We start from the raw sequence: 26,912 nt of genomic DNA on the forward strand, positions 1-26,912 counted from the left end.
GATTCTGTTCAGTTTTATCCATTGTTTTTTTTTTTTTAATTGATGTTTGCTTTCAAAATATAATAAAGACTTATTTAAAAGAATGTCACTAACCATCTCCTGTGAACTATCTTAGCATAATGAGAAAGTATTTATAGCTGTGCTTAACCTTCAGTTACTCTGAATATCTGAATTAAACTGCAGATGAAAGGGAAAATAGCTTTCTTCAGAAAACATGTCCTTATTTAGCATGGTATAACGGCCTGCAGCGCTCAACTGCGAGTGTGATTTCTGACAAGCAGGCTAACGCACAGTTTGATCCGCTCGGAAGTGGTGATGCTGAAGTAAGATGGAAAGATTTCCTCTCTCTCTCTCATTCCCTCGTCGGTCTATGGAGACCTCCAATGCACACAGGCACAAAGGGAACCCTAAGGAACCTCTCACATCTCTCTACTTTAAAAGCATCTGCGCAACCTATAAAGTGTAACGTGTTCGTTCAGCACAGGTTTCGTTTGGACCAATTGAATAAATCTCTGCACCGATTTAGTCTGCTGTGAGTAAAACTATAAAAATGAAACTATGGATGAAAATGAAGTTATATACATTTAAAACAAATATAGTTGGCTATTATATCACAGCATCAGAGGGGATGAGGGAGCAGGTTCTAATTATCCGGGCTCGGGCTTTTTGGGAGGGCCCGGCGAGAGCCTGAGGGGTACTTTGCAGTGCTATTATACATTTATTTTGGGGGGAGGGGACGTGGTCACGCCTTCCAGATTAAGCCACGCTCACACAGTACCTGGGCCCCATGGACAACCCTGTACAGCACCTGTACAGCATACTATTAGGAACAGCAGAATGTTAAGACTAGACATGGATATGTACATACCTCCCACACTTGCCCCCCCCCTACGGAAAAATGTCAGCTCCTCCTTTTACTTTTTGGTTTATACAGCGGACACCACCAGATACAGTATCATACTCATCTGTGTCATGTCCCAGCAATCTACTCTTGGCGGCTGCTATAGTTTGAAGCCACTGCACATAAAAGGCCAAGTCATTTAGCGGATTAGTACTATTCCTGCCAGCTTAATAAGTCTGGTGCTCCCGCATGCTATTCACGATGTGTATCAGCCATGATAGGCTCACCAAGAAGAGTTAGTACAGATGCTTCTGGAGACAGTAGTATGGGAGTGAAGTACTTTGTATAGTTGCTCTCCTCACACTAATTAGCACAGTTATACCCTTTACATATAATCGTTTGCCCCAAGTATGGCATAGCTCCTAACTTTACCAAATTTGGCAGGACAGTCCCGCTTTTCGTGCACTGTTCCGCTATCCCACCTGCGGCTACAGTGTCCCATGTACAGGAAAGGTTGGGAGATCACTAAAAACTTGCAGTAGTTCAATAGTAAAGAGAGCTGCTGGTTGACATGCGGCCAGACCCCCCTTTTCGTCGGCTGTGGTTTGTTATGAGCCCTAAACTTACACCTACCCTAACCGCAGCCTAACCCCAATCCTAACATAAAATCTAGCCCTAAACCTAACCCTGTACAGTCGACATTCACATGTCAACCTTCTGAATCTCATCATAATGACTACATGCACTTTTTCTGTGCACATGCCTTAGGAACACACAAAATCCCAATCCCCGTCCCCCTCAATTGTTGGGCGGTAGGGTATAGGCTGGTGCACGTGCACCCTAGTGATGATAATGACGACTATCATACCAAGGATCATGATAGGGAGCATGTACATAGTTACACTGGGTACACTCAGTATACCCAAAGATGGGTACACTCTGCACACTGGCGAATACTCATTTAGTTCTGTAGACACAATGCGGATGTTTGCACAGTTGATTATTTGCTACTGCGCATGCACGAAAAGTCCTATAGTAAATGCATACCCCTTAGTACACGTAGAGTCCTCTGTTGTGTATGGAGGCGCTGGCATTAGAACCAGCGCAGTAAAACCATGGGCGTTCCTGGGCGGTGACTGGGAGGTGGCCTGAAGTGATCACAAAAGGCCATCTCATGGGTGTGACATGGAAGTGTTGCTGGCGTATCAGAGACCGCGGCTGCATTCCCAGACACAGAGCACATGTGTAGCCAGAGGCACTGCGCCAGCCATAGGCTGGTGCAAGTGTTGATGGTGGACACAATGGTGCACCAATGGTGGAGTGTTCAGAAGCAATGGCAGAGTTACACTTTCCACAGGTATTGAAAGTGGGCATCTCAGGGCTTGCACAGTCCGGGGGTTGCTAGGGCACAAGGGGAGGGCTGAGACTATTGCAGCCATCACAAAGCATGGCTGCAACTTCGTCCACATCTGATTCAGGTACACAATGTGGGAGCAATTACAGGAAATTTGCAAAAGCATGCCCCAAGCCTACACCCTTATAAAGAGTATACAGCCTATCAGTAATAATCTGGTTCATGGTATACATCTCCTAATAGAGATGAGTCTAATTCTAATCATTTATTACCGGTAACAATAAAAAGATCATAACTGTGATATCACAGAGGACGGATGAGCCATCTGCGCTTCATATGAACGCAAGCTTTAATTATACTCCGGATAGACCGATGGGACATCTATGTTCTTAAAATGACACTTTTTGGCTGATTTTAAGTTCACTAAATGTGAAACTTTATACTCTGTAATTGCTCCTTAATTTATCCCTCTACAACTAGGATTTGTGCTCCTGTAGGGATTAATGTTTGATTTATATATGGTGATGCAATTGATATATTTTTGTAAGATCTGTCTTGATATCTGAATTATTATTGCTTTGTCTGTTTTATATTGCTTTAATTTAATAGCAATTTCAGACAACATTTCATCTTTCAAGTTGATTGAATCTATGACGTTTAGGGACTGGGTGGTTTGCGCGGAACCGAAATGGTAAGTAATTAGACAGTATTATTTTTTTTCAATTGTACCCACTTTATACTCAAAATCCCCCAGGTATTACCCACTGTCTTACGCTGCCTCCCGCTCTTACAGGGACTGCAGATGACCTAAAGGAAGTGCATGCAGAGAATTAGAGACAGGCTCTGATGTATTGGAGCAAATAAAAAAAATACTAGATCAATTGAAAAAAAGTTTCACCTACATTTGCTAATTTTTTTAAACAAAAATTTACTTCTAAATACATACATCATTGACATGCAAAATCATCATCTGTGGGATGAATTGCAGACTGTCCCTTAACAATATTCTCTAAAAACTTCATTTATTTAAAAAATAAAATAAATAATTAGATGTATTTCCATAGCTCCATCAAACCACAAAATTGTAACCACTCTGCTAAACTCAACCAAACTGTAAAACACAGCGGCTGTAGCATATCATTAATTTTCTTTACACAGCTAATACATTTCGGCAGTGTCTGCTGTTATCCACATGTAACATCAATTTATCTCCTAATTGCTCTCAATTTATTGCTTATCATGCTAAACATCCTTCCAGATATTCTGTCTCCATGCTACGTCGCAAATTACAAGTGAAACAAATGACTCCAAATAATGTTATATATTAGATGTAATTTAAGAGTGACCCTAAAAAAAACCAATTACCTGAGGAGAATAATGTCTCCAGTAGTATTTTTTTTCTCCCGAAGTTGTAGTTTAGCTTTTACAACTAGCAATAAAAATTATATTTCAAATCATCCGTCAAGCTGCTCTTGTTGTAGCATTAGCCTCACTTTTCTTACACTTTTTACGATGAAGATATTTAATTCTTTATCATGTAAAGAGAGTTTAGATGCTGTAATCTTAACATGCATTATTAGCAAAGTTATTCTGAGATTTGTAAAAAAAAAAAAACAAGTGCATACACTTTGTTATAATTGACTCTATTGGGGGGATTTATCAAAGCTTCTAAACAGGAAGAGGGTAGATGTCGACAATAGCAACCAATCAGATTGTGTCTATCATTTTATAGAATGTTCTAAATTAATGATAGCTAAAATCTGATAGGACAATACCTTCATTTGTCCTCTTTGGAGGATTTGGTAAATCTCACCTTGAGTGTGGTACAACTTGTACAAGGGTAATACTGGAACTATTGCTATGCATGACAGAGGAAACACTTTAACACAATGCTGAAGAATACCGGAGGGTTAAATAAGCCTATCGGCCTTCAAACCCCATGGCTGAGGTAGATTGGAAGTTAACTTTCCCCCTAAGTCCTGCACCCTATGTATCAAGCAAACCAAACCTGTCAATGGAAAATTGCAACAGATAACATCCAGATTGGCAAATTGGGACAAATTGATTCTCCCCCTAAGTCCTGCACCCTATGTATCAAGCAAACCAAACCTGTCAATGGAAAATTGCAACAGATAACATCCAGATTGGCAAATTGGGACAAATTGATACTCCCACGTCATGCTCCAATCTGCCTAAACCCACGCTGGCCATTAGGTTTTTGTTGGACTAGCAAAAATTGTCTTTCCTGTTACTCTATTCAGGGTTTATGATGTTGGTGACATGACGGTGGGGTTCATCACAGTGAAGACTTACTGTGGCCAACCGGCATGTCCGTCTAAGATGGCAGACCCTGTGGTAAAAGCTATATATATTTTACCAAAGAGTGTTCTGTATGTCAAGGCAGTACATTGACAGGAGCCATAGCTTCTTAAGTTAGGAAGTCTCTTATTGTATCAAAAACTTTTTCACAAGAGTAATATAGAAACCAAAGGTGCAATAAAATAAATTGCAAACTTACCTGTTACAAGGAAGCTGCATCTTCCTGATCCAGCTTCATTAATTATACTACAATTGTATGTGCCATAATGGTCCTTGGCGTGGATATTCACAGTCAGCTCTGTGTAATCTTGAGAGTCAAACTGTCCTTTTTCTAACAACTTGTTACCCAGTCTCCATTCATACATGAGAACCCGGGTGGGGTATGCTCTCAGTACTCTGCAGTTCATCGTGACGCTGGTTCCCAGACCTTGTCTTATTTCCTGAAAGGTTGGTTCAACCGCAGGCGGATCTGCAAAATGACAAAAAAAAGCCACATGAGAAGGTTTGGTCTTCAGTCAGGGGCATAACTAGAGAGATGTCTAAGCCCCATAGTTATAACGTAATGGGACCATTTATGCACCATAATAAAGTCAGATCAAGATGCCTGCTCCATCGACAGTCAGTATCCAATAGAGTGCTAACCGCATTAGTAGCTGTATGGAACATTAGTTACTGTAGTATATACACAGTCATATCATCCTCACTATTTTCCAAACTGTTTAATTGCGCCAGACCCCACGTAGTCACATGGGCTATTATCTAAGTCTAATATAAGTTATAAACCAATGGTTACAGCGTACATACGGTGGGCAGCACAGATGGTGTAATGGTTAGCGTTACTGCCTCACAGCACTGAGGTCATGGGTTCGATTCCCACCCCGGCCCTACCTGTGTGGAGTTTGTATATTCTCCCTGTGCTTGCGCGGGTTTCCTCCGGGTGCTCCGGTTTCCTCCCACACTCCAAAAATATACTGGTAGGTTCATCGGCTCCCAACACAAATCACCCCTAGTGTGTGTGCATGTGATAGGGAATATAGATTGTAAGCTCCACTAGGGCAGGGACTGATGTGAATGGCCGAATATTCTCTGCACAGTATGGGAGGCGGTCAATATACCTACGAAGGGGATTCCAACGGTCAGAATTCCGGCGTTGGCATTCCGACTGCCGGATCCAAAAGCTAAGTAGCGGGGTTAGGGGGAGGGTAAGGGTTGGGGGTTAGGGTTAGGCTCTAGGGGGGGAGGGTTAGGTTTAGGGTGCGGGGAAGTTAGGTTCAGGAACCAGGGAGGGAGGGTTAGGATTAGGGTAGGGAGAGGGGGAGGATTATGATACCAACCAACAAAGTGTCGGTATTCTAACCATGTCAGGATGCCGGCATCAGGATTCTGACTGCCGGGATCCCGAACGCCATCATCCCATATCCATCCCCCTAGTATATGTGAATAAATATATATAATTGTAAAAAAAAATGTTTACATGGAAGCCTTTCATAAATCTGTGTTTTATTTTGATTTATTATTTTATTCTGATTGAAATTTAACTTAGAATTCTCTGTTCCTGCATCATATATATGGGATGCGGTGACATTACCAGCGGCCGGGATGCCAGCCGTCAGAATCCCGACAGTGGAATCCTGACCCAGGATTAAATATAGGCGCCGAAATCCCGACAGCCGGCATCCCGAATGAAGGTAAGCAGGGAACGGATAGCGTTATCCGCGCAGGGGGGGAGGGTTAGGTTTAGCCACCCCAGGGGGACTTAGGCTTAGGCAGCCCCCCTCCCCGGAAGTGTTAGGGTTAGGCTACAGGGAGGGGGGGTTAGGATAAGGCACCCCCGGCGGGAGGGATAGGTTTAGGGTGCGGGAAGGGGAAGTTAGGTTTAGGCACCCCCCGGGGGTCTTAGGGTTAGGCACCAGCTATCCTAGGGGGGATAGGAGAGGGTTACCCTACTTACCACCTCCTGTCGGGATCTTGAACCTTCAGGCTTCCAGAATCGCAATGAGAACCGATGGTCATTCAGCCATCTGTATTTCATACCGATTCCATATGGGACTTGTTGGTATTATGGCAGGACCGATTTCCCTGCTATAGTGGCTGGACATAAGCTAGTGGTGCCATAGGCAATTTTGAGGGGAACCTCATGCGTTTCCTCCCCACAATTTTGCTGATACCACCCTAAGCTGCAGCACTAGAGACAGTTTTACTTTGAGAGAACTTTTATTATTAATATTATTATTATTATTATTATTATTATTATTATATTCACTTTTTGCCTTTTACAGACAATGCAAGGTCTGTGCTAATGACAAGCAGCAGCACATATTTCGCATCATGGGGGATGCAGGTGCACCAGATATGCCTCCTAAGAGGCATATATATGACTGGATCCTCCCTCTACACGGCCCATGTGGTGAGTTATCACACCCTTACTGTATTTGGGTTACACCAGGCCACTCCTTATCGCATGCATTTCACCACACTACACATAAGACAGCTACATACTCCTTTTTCACTCTGTATGCACAGTATTGAATAGCCCATTTTGCTCTTCCGCACTGGACCTACATCCATCTTTACATGATCTCCAAAGTGAGCTTGGACTTGAGGCTGGAGCAACTTCCTATGAACTAAGGCAGTTCATCTATTGTTTTTATTGCAATGGCTGGCATACATGGTATGGTAACATTGCCAATGGGAAATTATTGACAAAGTGGGCATTAACCCTATGTGTCCAAGCCACGTCCAGATACTGTATGACCAAACAACACACATCTTAAGTTTTAAGTAGTACAATGCTTTGTTCACAAAGTGTCCTGGTCCTTTACTATTAATAGTATAACGCTTGCGATGCTTATTCCACTTATTCCTGAGTGAATATTAAAGAATGTTTTTGAGTGGGTGACGAAACATAAAAAAAATATGTTGAGTGTAGACCCTTGGCTTGGCCACCATTTACAACCACAGACATTTAAATTCACCGGAGTTCATGGGTTATAAAGAATTGATAGACTGAAGTCTAATGGATAACACGGCTGCCTCCATCATGTGCAGTCTGGAGCTGCTTTTAAGGATGTGAATATATTTAATTTAAAGTCTCTTGTATGAAAAATCCCTCCATTTATCGTTATTACAGTATTAATGGTTTATCCTGAACTATTGCTACAAACATCTAGTACATTTCTAGATGTTCTATTTCTGATATTCTAAATGATTAAAACTTCTTTGACCTTTCAAAACGCTGCTGCTGGCCTTTTTCCGTCTATATATCTACATGTTTAAATACACTATTTTATTCTACGATAGGCCTAGAGGTTTGCTAACATACCAGCAACATCCATTGCCTAGATTGAGTCGGAGACAAAGCACTGCGATTCTCTTGTAACAGCAAACAAGTGCTCTGGGGCTTATCTGTTCATCACATTTGTCACACCGCCTGGCTTAGATACTCCCAGAGAACGCCAGAAAGTGCTTATACTTATAAACTAAACTTCTCAAATCAATTAGTAGCCAGTAGTGTACCAGCTGATGACTTTCTTTTGTCTTGAAGCCATGGTTGTAATAAGTAACATTAATTTAAAAAGCTTACACTCTGCAGGTCATTAATCTCTGCCTGGCATTATACTCTCCTGTTAGGAAGACAGGAGAAGACATCCAGACTATTTGAAAATTACTTTCTTTATCTTCTTTTCCAGAAAAAAAAAAGTGTCAGCACTTAAGTTCAAGCCTAGGTTAATGTACCTGAAAGAGGCAGAATGTCTATAAGTTTGTGTGGTCTTGGTAATAATGAATGGCACATAAGCATCTACATCCACAGACTTCGGATGAACCCACATAATAAAATAACATAGCAACGGCTGGTCATGTATGCAGTTTACAATGACAACTGAGAAATGGTAGCGAGTGGACTAGATCACTAAGGAAAACACCATTTGAACATAAGCATTCCATAAAATGAGCGGAACGTTTATAAATCGTCTTGAGATGTTGGGGACACATTATATTCATCCATTTCATTTTACAATCACATTATCTGTCCTTAGAAAAATGTTGCACAGGAGAGACATTTTCCTGCCAAAGGAAAAAAAGAGAAAAAGAAGGAGTTTACTCACTCAGAGTACATATCCCCTGGTAACATACAGTGTATATCAATTCCATATATTTATTCATTAGATTAAAACATAACCTTTAATTGTTATATTTATTAAAATATATCAAAAAGTTAGTACTCATTAGAAAAAAATAGCAGTTAAATATTAATATAAAATCAATAGTAAGGTGATTACATAGAAAAAAGACTTTAAAAAGTATATTAAATTGAAAGAGTGCCCTGTAATACCCAAATCCTATTCTAGCTCCTATAAAGAAGTTTTATTCTCCAAACCAATCCCAGGAAACTATGTTGTATATTTTATAGTTCTGGTTGGTCACGCTTTCTTATTCTTTCCTTGTATTGGATATCTTGTTCTATTTAGTTATTTCTACATAGTATATGTGGCTTAAACTATCGCAGAAATGAGACATCCTGATTTCATTTATATACTGTGTTCAGTGATCATATTGTAATTTATACTGTGTGTCTCATTAGCTACAGTAGGTAATATGTATCCACTTGTGTAATGAATGTTATATTGTTATTATACAGAGATACATCGTTCTCTTTCTCCCTGAGTTGCTGCTATAATTACAGTATCACCTTATTCATAGTGAGAATGCACAATGTGCTATTCATGATTAATAGATTATCCACAATATGTGTGTATATTATGCAGCCAACATATAATAATTGTTACATATATGCTTATATCAGTCGATCAGCAGGCATGTTAATATGATTCTAAGTCACACCGTCAGTAATCCGTATGTGACTCTGATTTCCCCAGGCTAATTAGCGTTACTTGGTCATGATACTATAACATTCCAGTGTGACTTATTTGATACATTCTTTAAATTTTTTAGATTGACCGATGTGTATATAGTGATACAACCTGAATATATATGGCTGTTTTGGTGATATTATTTTTCGGTCCACTCGATGCTAATATTTAAAGATCCACACGTCTTGTGGCTTTGCGTTTAGTGTGTTGGTTTGATATTATAGGTTTGCAGAAATACCCATTTACCACATGCTGTGATAGCTATTAACACAAGCAGCATTGGATGTTATCGGATAAACGGACGTGTACATCTTTAAATATAAGCATCGAGTGGACCGAAAGCTAATGTGCCACCAAAACAGCCATATATATTCAGATTGTATCACTATATACACCTCGGTCAATCTAAAACATTTAAAGAATGTATCAAATAAGTCACACTGGAACGTTATAGTATCATGACCAAGTAACGCTATTCAGCCTGGGGAAATCAGAGTCACATACGGATTACTGACGGTGTGACTTAGAATCATATTGATATGCCTGCTGATCAACTGATATAAGCATATATGTAACAATTATTATATGTTGGCTGCATAATATACACACATATTGTGGATAATCTATTAATTCTGAATAGCACATTGTGCATTCTCACTATGAATAAGGTGATACTGTAATTATAGCTGCAACTCAGGGAGAAAGAGAACGATGTATCTCTGTATAATAACAATATAACATTCATTACACAAGTGGATACATATTACCTACTGTAACTAATGAGACACACAGTATCAATTACAATATGATCACTGAACACAGTATATAAATGAAATCAGGATGTCTCATTTCTGCGATAGTTTAAGCCACATATACTATGTAGAAATAACTAAATAGAACAAGATATCCAATACAAGGAAAGAATAAGAAAGCGTGACCAACCAGAACTATAAAATATACAACATAGTTTCCTGGGATTGGTTTGGAGAATAAAACTTCTTTATAGGAGCTAGAATAGGATTTGGGTATTACAGGGCACTCTTTCAATTTAATATACTTTTTAAAATCTTCTTTCTATGTAATCACCTTAGTATTGACTTTATATTAATATTTCTCTGCTACAACTGCTAGTACTAAAAGTACTAACTTTTTGATATATTTTAATAAATACAACAATTAAAGGTTATGTTTTAGTCTAATGAATAAATATATGGAATTGATATACACTGTATGTTACCAGGGGATATGTACTCTGAGTGAGTAAACTCCTTCTCTTTCTCTTTTTTCTTTTTTGAAATAGCTTAATCAAAGGGCATCAGTAGCACTCCTATCTGTTGATCAGATCCGATTAAGAAACTAATTAATATTTGAATTCTGCATACAGTACAGTAATGAATACTACTTAGGATACTACCCACTTAATTATATTTACTATACAGAAAAGAATCTCCCTAGGATACCACTTAGATAATTACAAAACATTAAGTAGGTTACTAGTGCGGGAATATAATTTTACCCTTTTTGGAAAGGAAAAAAAAAGAAAGAAGTAGTTTCATTCCTTAAAGGAACCATTGACCTAAATGAAAACAGTATATATTTTTCTTGTAAGATGATCTATTTCTATATTTGAATCTAATGGTTGGTTTATCTAATGCGGTTAAGGAGTGATTCAGAATACTGAGTCATTATTTTTTAAAATGCCTAGTAGGATAGGCACCAATACTGTATATTGTTTACATCCAATTAACATATTGGCCATAATCACTTTCCCTGGCAGAGAGTTTCATAGTCTGACTACCCCAGGGCCGTAAAAAGATCCTCCAGGCCCCTGTAATAGGTTGGGTGTTGCTACACCCCAACGAGGCCTTAAGTACAGATTTTGTGCCGAAGGGGAGGCGCCACACCATCTTAGGTGTGTGGATGTGGTTATGAGTCCCCTGTCCTCCTGAGTGCCCAGGGATACCTGGCCCGGGTAATTGTATCTGTTACCCCACCGCCCCCCCTCATTGTTCCTAGACTACCCTTGCAGTAAAGTATTGTAATCCTCTTTTTAATATAACCTCTCAATTCTCTTAATTAATATTAATTAATAAGGTTGACCATCTCTGAAACCTCTCTTGTTCTCTTATTTATTTATTTATTTCTCGTAAACATGCATCTAAACTGGGCAAAATAGGTGAGAATTGGTTTAATTAGAGGTTTATAAAATTAAAAATTATATTTGGATGACAGAAATCTATCTCCCCTTATATCAACTTCCCATGAGGTTATTGACCTTTGCAGCAGCTGCCTGGCATTGAGCGCTAATATTCATCTTACTGGTTTCTAGTATTGCTAAAGACTTTTCAATCTAAATTTCCCCTTGTGTATCCCATTTAGGGTCTGATTCTGTGGTGGACTCAGCCGCAGCCACTCGTCTGCGACTTCATGCGAATGCTGCGACAAAGTCCTTCCTTGTTGTACATTCATGCGTATGAATGTGCAAGGGCGGAAACGCCTACTATCAGTATCCGTAGACGCCATTATATCCCCTGGTGCCTCGTTAGATGCCACCATCAGTCGTACCAACAAAACTGTCGCCAGCCCTATGGCAGATGCAGATTTACCATCTGTGTATGACCTCAAGCTTCTGCGTACGCAACCACCCCACTGACACTACCATAGGACGGGCAATCTCCGTCTGTTTAGTCACCGCCCAGGAACATCCAACACTCTTCTAATACATTTCTGATTATATTGGGGTAGTTATACTAAGCCTTAAAGAGAGAGATAGAGTATATATAAAATATTTGTTATGTTTTCTTTTTTAATAAATGTATGTTTTTATGACTTTATTAGTGATTGGAATTCATATCACAACCCCTACTAACCTGTAAGTACACAAACATTGACCCGGATAATGTTATTTGAAAATTTTAGGAATATGGAAATTCTAACTTTATCCATACCACACAGATAACTACAGTAAATTAATCTTTCAGCACTGGAAAATTGTGTCAGAGACTGAAAAGCCTTTAATGCCACTCGTTTAAAATCAACATACAAAATATATAATTTAAAAATAGAAATGTTTTTAACTTTGAAAAAGAACTATACTCATTTATTACGGCAGCACAGAACAGCTATTACCTACTTACAATCAGCTTTTTCAGATCGGAGACTGTTTATGTGTCTATGTGATATATATTATTTACTGCTGACTGCTCATTGTAACATTTGTGCTTTTGCCTGATTTATTTTTTATAAGAGAAGAATGGATCTATACAGCGTGCAATTATTTTGTACTACCATTTTTTATGTAACCATTGAAATAACAGTCATTTAAAAAGATGTGATTTTGGTCTTATTTCACTATGTTATGGAAAATATGAATTGAAGAAGCAATCCCACAGAGGATATATATATATATATATATTTATTAGGGATGTGCGCCGACCCCCGTGTTTTTGGTTTTGGATCTGTATCTCCTTCAAGGTTTTGGATCTGGATTTAGTTTTGCAAAACCACCCTCAAGTATTTTGGTTTTGGATCTGGATTAAAAAAAAAATAGATAAAAAGTTTCAAAAACAGCTAAAATCATGTAATTTTTCTTGTAAAATGACCTATTTCTATATTTTAATCTATTGGTTGGTTTATCTAATGCGTCTAAGGAGTGATTCAGAATACTGAGTCATTATTTTTTAAAATGCCTAGTAGGATAGGTACCAATATATTGCTTACATCCAATTAACATATTGGCCATAATCACTTTCCCTGGCAGAGAGTTTCATAGTCTGACTACCCCAGGGCCGTAAAAGGATCCTCCAGGCCCCTCTGATAGGTTGGGAGTCGCTACACCACTGCCGTCCACCTATTAGAATCACTGGTCCAGCCTATCGGAATAACAAATGCGACTGGGCAGCTCCAGGCAGTCTACATCCAGATGCATGGATAACATTTCAATATAGTCCGCATGGTTTTAAAGTTCTGCCCGGGAGTGGGCATAGCTGTACAACCCTCAAATTAGTCAGATTATTTGCATACAGCTTGTTTAGTTTTTCTGCACTATGTCCCAGGTCAAACCCCCTCCCCCCCCCCAAAAAAAAAACAAAACAAAAAAAAACAGCACACCTGAACCTAGAACAGATGGAGATAAAATAGGAGATGGAACTAATTACATCAAAGCAAGTAGTGTGCTATAAAAGCGGTAATATTCTGGGAAGAATTAGAACAAAATGCTGTATATTTTTGTTGTCTCACTACACCTTAATCATGGAAATTTTGTATCCTTCCAGCATTGCCGGGATGTGAGTTCATGAAAAGGACGCCATAATTTAAAAGGATGAATACTAAATAGATAACATTTGAAGACCAATAATAATTGCTGCATGTAAAATGCCTGTTTCCTTTACCTGTGATAATAAGGTGTCTGTTATTCTAATCATGTAAAACATTTAGGGTGAATATGTGTTTAATATTAGACACAAAGATAACCAACACAGCTATCCTACTTACAGCATTAATATACCATGTTAGGTATAGTTCTACCCGCTATAGGGTCCATGGAGCGTATTCATAATTAAGCCCCGATGGCATCCCATTATTTAAGTAAACAAGTGTCCATAAGTTGCTGTAGATACAAATGAACCAGAGCAATGAGTTAATTCTAAGGCCCTGAGAGAGCTGCTCTGACAAGCATCTGTCCTGCTATCCCTAACATTGTCACTTTTGGCGCTAATTAGTAGCAGCTAACGTTTACACTGACATTCAGAAGAAGAGAGTATGTGAGCACAGAGAGGGCCGCTATAGGTATAGGGATCCAAACTGACGGCTCTTTGCACTCCAGACCTCCTTCTAATAGGGAGGAGCGGGTCTGTGGGGGCTATTACCATCTGAACATAGCGTTAGTACCCGCAATCAAGATCCAAAAACATTCAGCTTTCAGAGTTTGATAAGTGACATGTAGTCCACATTGGGACTCCAATGATGACTGTGCTAGTTACTTAAAACATGTGGCAACTACTGTTTCTGCATATGTAATGAGCCTGTTCACCTTAATGAATTGGCCTCATATAGGCTACTGTTGAATACTTATATATAGTAATATCTATAATAATATGTTATGTCCCAGCTGTCTCTCAAAATAATGGAGATGGTCCCTAAACATGGAACTTGAAAAGGGCATTGGGAAAAGTGTTGGGCTGAACACAGGTGATTGGAAAGTGGTTTGTTTGTTTGTTTGTTTGTTTGTTTGTTTTTTGAATCAAGGTGTGGGGGGGGGGCTTATTTTGTCCCTATTTTGCCTAGATAAATATGGAGGTATGATACCATAGGCTATACAATAATACATGCTGCATATACATAATTTTCCTTAAAATGGCCTTAGTATGTAGCTAAGAAGTGACTGTTGCTATGCTGGAATACAGTATACAGTAAATGCAATTTTGCATCAACTACTGTATATGAATACTCCTATATGCAATTAAAACGGAGCTACAGAGCATTGCAGCATTTTCTTCGTGACCATCTATTTATGAATCAGGATTATATCAACATAATTTTCTTCCTTTGTTTTATGTAACTGGATACTAGTAATGGCAGCTGTGGAGTCAGGAACATAGTGAAATATAAACTGTTTATTGAAACAAAAACATAGTCCAGGCAATGCAGGAGTGATACTTGAACCAGACTGGAGCCAGAGGCGTGAACTGGACTGAAACCAGTGGTGAACAGAAACTTGAAGGTATGCAAAACTGGGTACAAACAATAACCATATGCTGCAGAGTGGATGAGTTAGATTCACATGCAGCAATAGGAGGAGCAGCTTGCAGAGACCCAGTTGGCGGTAGCTGCACAGATTACGGGCTGGAGATATACAGACTGGATACAAGCAAAGGCAAAAAGCTGCAGAGTAGATAAGGCAGACTCACAGACAGCAGTAGAGCTGCACTTTGCATAAGTTCAGACAGGAGCGCAGGTTCTGGCCATGGAATACAATCCAGAGAAGACAATCAATGACGAGCAAGGTTCATGGTGAAGGCAGGAATAAATAGTCTGTGGTTCAGGTGCAGGGGAGTGAGATTACTGTAAAGCTAGGTATACACTGGAGCGATGGGCATTCGTTCCGACATCAGAACAAATGCCCATCAACAGTGATCATGCGTCCATATTGGATGACTTTAATGAACAATGTAACGATCACCGTTACGTCATTCATTAACAATGCACCGGCCGCTAGCGATATCGCTAGGTTTGATGTGCAGCACATCAAACCTTGCGACGGTCGCTAGCAACCACGGGAGCGCACAAGCATGCATACACACTGAGCAATGTAGGCGATATGTCATTATGAAATGGCATATCGGCCGGACATCGCTCCAGTGTGTACCCAGCTTTACTCTTGCATGCGAGAAGAAAATGTCAGAATACATCAGAGGTATTGTAGGCCAGATACAGAATAAAGGACCTGACTCTGTAAATAATGTATTGCTGCTAATTTAGGATATAGAAGAGCAGACAAGTTGAATATGCTCTGCAGGATTCCTTTTCCGCCACAATGCCGGGTCAGACCCTTTTCACACTGCACCTTGGACCTGGGTTATTCCCGGGTTGGCTGCATTCATACTGTGTCACAAATCTGGGTCTTAGCATTTCTGACAAGCTCAGACATTCCTTCATTGCTGTATCCAGGCCTATGCAGAAACATTCCATTGCAATTACCTGATGCACCTGAGCAGCTCAGCTGTGCTCACCTGATCCTCTGCTCCAATGGGAACTGACTGTCTGCTATTTAAATCTGCACCTGGAGCCAGCACATTGGCTGAACAACATGTTTCCTTCCCAGGATTCATTCGTTGTGTTCTGATATCATGTCTCCTGTGGCTTCCATTGCTATTTCGTGGACAACTCACTGGATACCATGCTCAGCTATTTCTGGCAGTGTTGCAGCTTCCACGCTGCATTCAGACTTATCCATTTACTATTGTTACCTGCATTCTATTTGCCCATACTACACCTTCCATGTTGCATACAGAGATGCTCCTAGTACATCTCTATGGACGCCACTCTACATCAGTGCCACTTGGACAGTGCATGCAAGTTACATTTATTATATTACTCTGTGCTCTATGCTTATTCAGGTTACTTGGTTATACTATTGTGCTAAACTTGTATTGGTTTCCATGTGCTGTGTGCTGTTGTCTTGGGCTGGTTTAGAGAAGGGTGTTGGTTACAGGTCTAGAGTTCAGTTTGCAGTATGCGGCCTGTACACTGAGATGTTCAGTAAACTGTATTTCTTATCCTGACTCTCAGTTTCTGAGTTCCTCACTGGGTTCCAGTTGGGTCTAGCATCAGAGCAGTACCAGAGCTGCAGCTTTCTCAAGCTGTACTCTGACTACATTAGACTCCAATTCCTGGCCTGGAGTTCACCTTTGTCTCTGGAGTGCATCCCTGGGCTTGCTGGCCTTCGCAGATCACTAGGTGAGGGGTCTCCAAGTGCACCTGGTCTGTTCACTCCAGTTCCATTTCAGCATCCATGCATATCACTGGCCTGTGGTTACAACACTGTCACTAGTGTTGTTACACTCCTGTTTATACCCATGAGCCAAGGTATCACTAAACCTCCACGCTTCCTATGCACATCCATCATACCCAAGGGTCCTGGGCCAAATCTACAGGATACCAAAACCGTGACACATTGAACCCATGTCTGCCCTGCAAAACTTGTGTATGTCATTAGAAATTTATGTTTTTTGGAGACGACATCAATGCTGAGTGCACCGTCTAACTCGGCTTTTAACCTGACCTGGGTTGGATAACTCGGGTTGCAGTATTCACACCGCACCATTACCCGGACCAATGCCAGTTCGAACCTGGTAGCTACCAGGGTCAGATTCCCAGGGTAACTTGAACATGGCTAATTTTTCTCAGAACCTTTCACACCAAACTTCGACCCGAGTTGCCCTGGCAATTACCTGGGTTAAAAGTTTGGTGGAAAAGGGATATTAATGATCCATGGCTAGTTTTGGTGACAAGTTACATCATAATCTCCAGTGAGGTACTGTAAATGTACATTGCCTTTTCAATATAATGGTGAAAACATTAATTATATATAGCTTTTAACCTAGTTTGTTTATTTAACAATATTAAATTATTAATGTTGTACACCATGTAATTTGCTCCCCTATTCCCAGATTTCTATTTATATTACACAATGTATGCATCATTGATCCTTTCTAGCATAGTAGAGTTAAACTGTAAAGAGATAAAATCTAGATCTCACTCACAGGTACTGTAATTGTGATGTTTTCATTCTTCATAAATTAATAACGAGTGGTATAGAAAGAAAGGGCTGTTAGAGGATCTTTACAGAACTCTTACACATATGTACAGTAGCTAGAAATGGCAAAATTGCTGTTAGAAAGATAAATGTCAGTAAATTCTGCTATATTACACAATTCAAATCTCTGCACTCCAGATTGTAAACTAAAGTCTACTTCATCTGTATTTGCAGGATTTCTACAGAATAAACACACAACAGTAAATATTGCATAGAATACAACCCAATCATTGAAGCGTCAGTCTTACACAGTAGGACCTGGCTGAAGGCTTTAGTAGAATTTGCTCCTCAGAGCTTCGTGGTACGATTGCACACAGGCTGCAGAGGCTACAGACACTTCCTCCAGTCTCAGAAGTTTGTCATTTATGATTTATGGGCAGGATGTAGAACATGGAGCACAATATAGCCGGGGTGCAGTTACATCACTGCATAATACCTAGAAATACAATGGGAGCAGGGACCAAGCACATTTTCCCTGGTCATTTTTTAAATAGATTTTTTAAATTTAAACGTTTCATCTGTTGCATTACTCCATCATCATTATGGATACAATAAATAGAAAGACCATCTCTTAGTAGTGTCACCCATCTCCATGGTAGGGACGGCTACACATGTATCAACAATTGTAGCCGGGTGAGGCCCGTTTATAAAAAACAAACAACAGTATACCCGTTAACATTTTGAAAGACAACACATGGGCAAAGTAAGCCCTGTACAAGATCTGCCATAACTGTGCTTCAAACTGCCCAGGTTCTGCCTGAATCTGGCCAACCACACCCACATTCAAATTAGGTCCCGCCCACCACTTGCCCTTTCATAGCAGTACCACTAATGGTGCCCATGCCATTTTCCTGGTGATTACAGCAGTGTCAACAGGGAGGGAAACATATAGACTATAGGTACAGTGTGCACCCTGGATGCTGGGGCCCATGTGCACCACACATTCTGCACCCATTATACATATGACCAGTGCTCAAACTGTGCCAGTGTGAAACGGTGTGTCATACAGGCACTTCACTTCGGCACCGGGACTGTCACTGTCCCAGTGCAGGTCAACAGGCGACTGCTTGTTTAAATTTGGCTCCAGCTATGAGCCAATCGCAGTTCACGGACCAGCAGCCAATCAGCGGTACCCATTGGCATACTGATTATGGCAACGGCTGCAATCCAATCATGGCTCGCAGACCTATGGCCAATCAGCGGCATATTGGAAATGGCGCCTGCCACAAGGTATCATTGGCTCTCGGCCGGGACCATTTTCAAAATGCCGCCAAGGAGTGTGGGAAAGTCAGCGGTGCAGAACACATTGCTGTGAGGTGCGATGTAAGGGGAGTTGTGCTGTGATGAGAGGAAGTAGTATGGAAGTATCAGGGGGGCTCAGGATTTGGGATGCCTAAGTAAAGCCCCCTTGATATTTCTATACCCCCACTTCAAAATTTCTACTTTGACCACTGCATATGACCATGTCTCCTCCTCTTGCTCTGCTAACGGCTGAAGTGCGTCCTGCGGGAATCAACCTTTTATTTTTTGTTGTCATCGTGCGTGGCAGACCAGGGACCAACTCGTGACACACTATAGTGTCTTTGAGTGAGAACGAGAGTAGGGGGTGGGGATATCGTCGCACCAGCAAGATAGTATCAATTAGTATGAAACCACTATTCCTATCATACAGATCTATTGATATGAGAGCATAACGTGTCGTCACACACAATTTGGGAAACCTGGGTTAATAACATGACAGTTACAGTACTATATGATCTAATGCACTTTTTGACACATTTAACTGTGCATCTTGTTTGTAACGGAATATACACACACACACACACATCATTTTATTAGATGTAATGTATAGAAATAATGTATTAATAATTAGTGTTGTTGTCTGAAGTATCCATGACCTCTCGTTTATCCCAGATTGTGAGTTTAGCTCCCTGCACATCTGTATTGTGTCAGTATTACGGATCACTGTCAAAAGTAATCTGGAGATTTCATATCAGAACCATAAGGGTTTCTAATTTCAAATCATCCCAGATGGACTTGTGTCGTGGCTTCCTGCCTTTGCCCTATAAGCGCTGTCATTCAATCTACACTTTTTAGTCATTTTCGGCAGCTGCAATCACTTAATTAAGATGAATTAAAAATGTGGAAGTTGTCATATGTAGTAAATGGAACAGTAAAATGTGATCGCAGACATTTAACCCCAAAGGTAACCCTGGCACTATATACAGACAAAGAAACAGAGGATCTAATGGGCACCAACATGAGGCTATTGTACAACAATTCATCATCCTTTATTTGTACGTGCCCTGTAGTAGGTGCAAAAGATATTCCTCCAGTCATAACACGTGTAAGTGCGCATAACAGCTGGTCTGCGTGAGCCGCAATTACTGTACATGCGCACTCTCTCATTGAACTTTGCCTACGTGACAATGGCCCTTCACACCCCTTAATACCTTAGGTGAACAGTGAGAAGCCTTTAATCAGCTTACCGGTAAGGACTAGTGGTGGCTCCAGAGGTGGGGCTGCAGCACAGTCCAAAATTCAAATAGAGGAGCCACACCAACTGCCCGTGAGTCCCAGGTCATCTATGTTTGACAGCATTTGAAATGGCAGTTGGTGTGGCTCCCCTATTTGAATTTTGGACTGCGCTGCAGCCCCACCTCTGGAGCCTCCACTGGTAAGGACCAACCTTTGTGTAATTATAAGTCTATTCTCTGCCAAAGTAATAGTCATTTTAACTTTAATAATGAACGATGGATATACTGTATAGGATCGACCCATGGTACGTTTATATACTCTAGACACCATATACCATTGATGAGCCACACAGAGGACCTCATTCTGAGTCGGTCGTTGCGGCCGCACGGTCGTACGCCACCGATGTTCGCTAAACTGCGCATACGTAAAGTTCGCAATGCGCGTGCGCAAACTAGCTGCTAAGATCAGAAATTTCTCTCTCCTTGAACTTGGCCAGGTCGTTAGTTTGAGTGACAGGATGAGGCGTTTGTGAGTGGTAACAGGGGAAGGTGCTTGAAACTGGGGGAGTGGAGATCCGAACGCAGGCATGCCTAATTATGCGAACGGCGTTTTATGGGAGTGCATAATTAACAAAGTAGTGTCATGGCACACGTGACATGGGTGGTTTGTACACTGACCTGATCGTAGTGCTTAAGAGAGGGTATGGTCAACCTTAAGCTCTACGACCAGTTCCGACTGTTACCGATGGTCTCGATTAATCCTTATATGGCCGGAGATGACGTGTAATGAGTACGAGAAGGGGCATATTTTTTGTCTTACGGCCGCATCCTCCCCTTGGTCGGCCAGCTAACAATCCGATCTTAAGGACGCAACTTGCGAGTGCATCATTTGCATATCCGGCCCCTTTTCCCTTACGACCGTGCGGCTGCAATGACCGACTCTGAATGAGGTCTAGAGACTTATGTAAAGAGGCAGCTGAGAATGATAATCACCATCAACGTCTCTGGTCTGACAGTTATTTATGTACAAAATATTTCCAACCTACTACATATGATATCTTGACTGTAGTATAAACGGGAAGGATGTGCATAGACATCTCCTATAAGTTGTCCTACTTATTAAATATGTAAACATAATTAAAAATAAAACAAAATGTCATAGTTTATGGCTTTTTTCTAACTTATTATATTAAATTGAAAATCATCAAATGAGAGCTTATAACCAAACAATGAAAACAATAAAACTGGGCAGAGGGGGCCTGACATTACTGTTCTGCTTAGGGGCACCCTGAACCATACATCCGTCCCTGGCATCATGCATAATAGGATAAATAATAGCTCCACCTCCAATCCACCCAAAACACACCCATATTAACCCCCCAATGTAAACTGTTGGACAAAGATCTGCCCATTTTCATGTAAGCTCCACCCACTTTGCAATCCACAATTCATGAATTGCGCCTTGATATCAATACAAGTCAATAATCAGTGTGCTTTGGTGCTGTGATGAAGCCAGGAGCTCATACAAACATTACTGTCACATCACAAAACAACTAGAGATTAGCAGTCCGGTTTTCTGAGAACTTTCCGAGAACTTTCTCGGTCCAGTTCTCTGAGAACTTTCCGAGAACTTTCTGAGTCCGGTTCTCCCACCTGAACTTTTAGATCCGAGGCGAGAACCGAGCTAGGCTTGGGTTTGCCCGCCTGACTCTGATCCACAAACGAGGCAAAATACGTCATCCTCCCGCTGTCGGATTCTCGCGGGTTTTGGATCATATAAAGTTCCCCGCGATCGGCGCAATTTTCACTCCGGCTAGCAGACGTAGTCAGTCACTCAGTGTGTGTGTCCACTCGGGGTCGTGGCCTGAAGGCTGTTGCTGTGTTGTCCATAAAGGGGCTTAAGCTGCAATATATAAAGGGGGCTTCCTTCAGTGGGTGCTGCAGCTGCTGTGTCACTTGTCCTGTCAATTAACTGTAGCTGCTGCTGTGTTTTTGTCCTGTCCATCAGGCTAGGGCTGCAGTCCATAAATGGGTGCTGTGTTGTCCAAGGGGGGTGCTCTATCAATTAGGGGTGCTCTTCCCCAGTGTAAAAAAAATAAAAGTACTTATTTTTTTTGTGTGTGAGCGTGTTAGTAATTTAGCTGCGCTATTATTGTACGGTGACACTGCCACAGTTTATCGTCCACGTATTTGTGACTGTGCAGGTGGTCTGTTCACACTTGGCAGGGGTGCTTTGTTGTCCATAAAAAAGGGGTTCTGTCTGTGTTGTTCATCAAGGGGCTGCTGCCTCATTCAGGGGTGCTCTTCCCCAGTGTCAAAAAAAATATTGTTCGGTGACACTGCCGGTCAGACTGCAGTGCAAATTTGTTGATATGGAGGACGATCAAATGAGAGGAGAGCAGGAACCACATACCAGTCTTGCAGCTGCTGCCAGCAGTCATGATGATGATGCAAGGCCGTCAACATCATCTACGAAGGCCAATGCCCAAGGGCTTAAGTCAAATTCAAACAAGCAATGTTTTACAGTGTTAAAAAAAAAAAAATGAAAAGCAAAGTTAATGCAGTGAATCGGAAACAGTTAATTGAGGTCCTGTGTCCCCACTACCATGTCACTTCTAGATTCCACTTCACTAGAACAGCAATTCCCAGTCTGTACAAGGACATTAAAAAAATCCTTATTAGTGTCCTCCGAAATTCCGTTGTGCCCACTGTCCACTTAACCACAGATATGTGGACAAGTGGGACAGGGCAAACTAAAGATTACATGACTGTGACAGCCCACTGGGAAGGTGTATTGCCTCCAACAGTACATACAGCAGCAGCAGCATCTAACAAATGCTAGCTCATTCAGAGGCAGGCTACTCTGTGTATCACTGGGTTTCACTAAGAGGTATAGCACTGAGAACCTCTTAGAAAAACTCGGGGAAATCATTGCAAAATGGCTTACCCCACTTGGACTCTCCTCCGGATTTGTGATTTCTGACAATGCCACCAATATTGTGCGAGCATTACATCTGGGCAAATTCGAGCACGTCCCATGTTTTGCTCACACAATTATTTGGTGGTGCAACTTTTTTTTTTAAAATGACAGGGGCGTGCAGGAGATGCTTTAGGTGGCCCAAAAGATTTCGGGACATTTTCAACATTCAGCAACTGTGTGTCGAAGATTGCAGCACCAGCAAGTCCTGTTGAATTTGCCCTGCCATCAGATGAAGCAAGAGGTAGTAACTAGGAGGAATTCTACCCTCTATATGCTTCAGCAGATTGAGGAGTAGCTAAAAGGCCATCCATGGCTACACAATGGCCTATGACATAAGGAAAGGAGTGGGAATGCACCTTAGTCAATCGCAGTGGAGAATAATTTCCGTGTTGTGCAAGGTTCTCAAACCCTTTGAACTTGCCACATGTGAAGTTCGTTCAGACACTGCCAGCTTGAGTCAGGTCATTCACCTAATCAGACTTTTGCAAAAGCAGCTGGAGAAACTGAAGGAGGAGCTGAAACACAGTGATTCCACTAAATATGTGGGACTTGTAGATCAAGCCCTTCATTCGCCTTGCCAGGATCCAAGGGTCATCAATTTCTGGAAATCAGATCACTATATTTTGGCAACCATACTTGATCCTAGGTTTAAGTCATACCTTGTGTCTATCTTTCCGATGAACATAAATCTGAAAAGATGCAAAGAGCTGTTGGTGAAAAAATTGTCAGCTTAAGCGGTACGTGAGATGGCAGCATCTCCTCCATCAGTTTCTGCCGCTGCCAGGAAAAAACTAAATTGTACTAAGAGACCCACTGCTGGTGATGCAGATCAGTCAGCAAAACCTAATGACATCTGGTTGGGTCTGAAAGAACTGCCTACAATTAGTGACATGTCTACCGTGACTTTGTCTGATATGTTCACCATTCAGAGAATGGTGGATGATTATTTTAGGGATAGCATCCAAATAGGCATGTCAGACAGTCCGTAACACTACTGGCAGGAAAAAGGCAATTTTTTGGAGTCCCTTACACAAACTGGCTTTGCTTTACTTAAGTTGCCCACCCACCAGTGTGTACTCTGAAAGAGTTTTCAGCACAGCCCAGGAACTTTGTCTGGTATCGGCGTAGGAGGTTACTTCCCCAAAATGTGGAGTTATGTTCATCAAAATGAATTACAAATTCCATGAGGAAGACCTTTACCAGCACTTAAGTCCAAAAAATACAGAGGCGCCTGTAATGGTGAATTCCAGCAGGGACTAATTAATATGGTGTGAAGAAGAGGATATACACACTGATGGGGATGATAATGACGATGATGACATCTGATCTTACCTATGTTGTAAAGCCAGTTTGTGTATGGGATCATTGCCACCAATGTCCACTGTGCATTGGCAACTTGTTTTGTGGGGGTCCAAACAAACCAATCATTTCAGCCACAAGTGGCACTCCGGGTCGCTGAAGTGATTGGTTTGTTAAACTGTGAATGTCCTGTTTCATATATACAACATAAGGGTGGATGGGAGGGCCCAAGGACAATTCCATCTTTCACTTCTTTTCTTTGCTGTTTGGGGCATTTCTGTCTGACAATTTTAATTTTATGGTTTATGAATGTCCAGAAATTGTAATTACCACAGACAGTATCTCCTGTATGCCCTTTTAATTTTTTAAAGAAAATTCTGAACCACCAAGTTGATGGGGTGGGCAAATATGAACATCAGCACAGAGCAACTTCCTGCCAGGATGTGTGCAATAAAATGCAAATACATTTAATACAAAAATTAGTTGCGTATATTGGTCACATACATACATACATATTTACATGGTACATACAGTGCATAAAGCAGGCTGAGGTAACCTGAAGCACGCCACCTGTTGTTGACAAAAAACTTCCTGTAGGCCCAGTAAACATCACAGATGCTGGGAGTTCTAGTTCAGCCGAGAACCTCAGGCTGCTTTCCTCTGATGTAAACAGCAAGTCTTGGTCCCATTATCCCTAACAACCTTCCTGAGTACAAAGTAAATGTCTGTTTACAGTATGTTCTAGCAGCACCTCCACAAGCAAGGCCACCTAATTTCTATTTGATGTACTGTATAAACAATTAAAAAGCTCCTCCAGATCAAAGATGTCTTTTAGGAACTGAAGAACTTGATCCTAGATTGATCTTCCCTCATAAAATTTTAAGAATCAAAACATTCAAATAAATAAATTAAAAATGAATCAATCATTCCGTCCTTTCCCTGTCTTCAGTCCATAAACATATTCCAACTCCTTCGGGCCTCTGATCCAGTTAAAGAAAACTTTCTTGTTAGTAAAATTCCTAGGGTCGTATAGTTTATTAAACTGTCATCCTGTCTACCTCTGCAATATCACTCTGTGCCATGTTGGAAGCTGAACTGCCACATGTTAGTGCCACCCACTGCTGTTGCTTAGCTTAGTCTGCCATCTCGCTGGATGCAACCTTTTGGTCCTAAACTAGATGAAAAAAATCAATATTGTGAGCTGTGAGGTGGTCAAATTTGACTGGAAATTAGTGGAAATAAATGTTATTGAGGTTAATAATACTGTAGGAGCAAAAACAGGCCCAAATTATGTGATTTTAGCTGTTTTTTATGATTTTATTTAGAAAAAATACAGATCCAAAACCAAAACACGGGGGTCAGCGCACATACCTAAAAACAACGCAGTTCGACAATAGTTAAGCCTATACAATATAAGCATGTGCCATTTAATACAATAATGTCAGTTATATGCAATAAAGTAGGAAATCTTTGCTCATTTTCCAGCGCACTTCTATGGGGTATGAGGACAAATCAGCGAATATCTTGGTCATGGCGTGCCTATGCCAAACCGTTCTGGGTGGCACTTTCTGCACATAGGCCCTCATTCAGAGCCGCTCGCTATTTGCGGTCGTTCGTTCTAAAACAAGGGGTGGCTATTCAAATTAACCGTTCGCTAATTGCGGTCTGTTCACGCCTCTAAGTCTGAATGAGCGAGCAAAACTTGCGGTTGTAATTTTGAAAAATACGCCCCCTTGCCGCTCGCACCATACGTCATGTCCGCTATTTATTAGATTAATCGAGTACATCGAACAGCGTATGAACTGCTCGCTATTCTTGTGGCTGGTTTTTTCAACCGCTATTTTGCGAGCAGTTCTGAGTTTAAAAAAACCAAGTGACGTGGTCAATGACGCTGCTGGATTAATTATGCACTCCCTTAAAATGCCCATTTTGACCTTTAAGCACGCCTGCGTTCAAATTCCACACCCCCGTTTTCAAGCACCTTCCCCTGTTACCACCCACATACGCCTCCTTCTGTCACTCAAAATAGCAGGCATTCGCTATATAGCGAACAAATGATTTTCGGCCGCACTGACTGGTTCGCGCATGCGTATTAAAATCCGTACACATGCGCAGATGTGCGAACATCGGTCAGAACGAACAAGCGGCCGCTTACGAGCGGCTCTGAATCAGGGCCATACTCCAAACTGAATTGCTCCTTCAGAATCCAAATAAGAGTAGAGTAGTTTTTCATGATAATTTGCTTTTAAAGTGGCGTTACGATTGTTCCAGATTTCTACATCACTTGATTCTACATATGTCAAATGCATTTATCTACTTCTTCATTATAAGAGATGTGCGCCGACCCCTGTGTTTTGGTTGTGGATCCGGATTCAACTTCTTGTTTTGGTTTTAGTTTTCAAAACCACCCTCATGAGTTTTGGTTTTGGATCTGTATTTGTTTAAAAAAATTAT

The 26,912-nt window shown here is 41.0% G+C and overlaps 1 protein-coding gene across 3 annotated transcripts in view; it reads right to left on the minus strand.

The window, feature by feature from the left end:
- MDGA2 (MAM domain containing glycosylphosphatidylinositol anchor 2) overlaps nucleotides 1-26,912 on the minus strand; it is a 918,945-nt gene that overhangs the window by 100,638 nt on the left and 791,395 nt on the right. For all 3 annotated transcript variants that reach the window (XM_088455291.1, XM_088455288.1, XM_088455287.1), the window contains one exon: nucleotides 4,714-4,983. In XM_088455291.1, coding sequence (XP_088311417.1) covers nucleotides 4,714-4,983 — 270 coding nt within the window. The remainder of the gene's footprint in view (nucleotides 1-4,713; nucleotides 4,984-26,912) is intronic.

The sequence above is a fragment of the Taudactylus pleione genome, unplaced genomic scaffold (genome assembly GCF_031769625.1).
Source record: "Taudactylus pleione unplaced genomic scaffold, aTauple2 ptg000652l, whole genome shotgun sequence".
Lineage (NCBI taxonomy): Eukaryota > Metazoa > Chordata > Amphibia > Anura > Myobatrachidae > Taudactylus > Taudactylus pleione.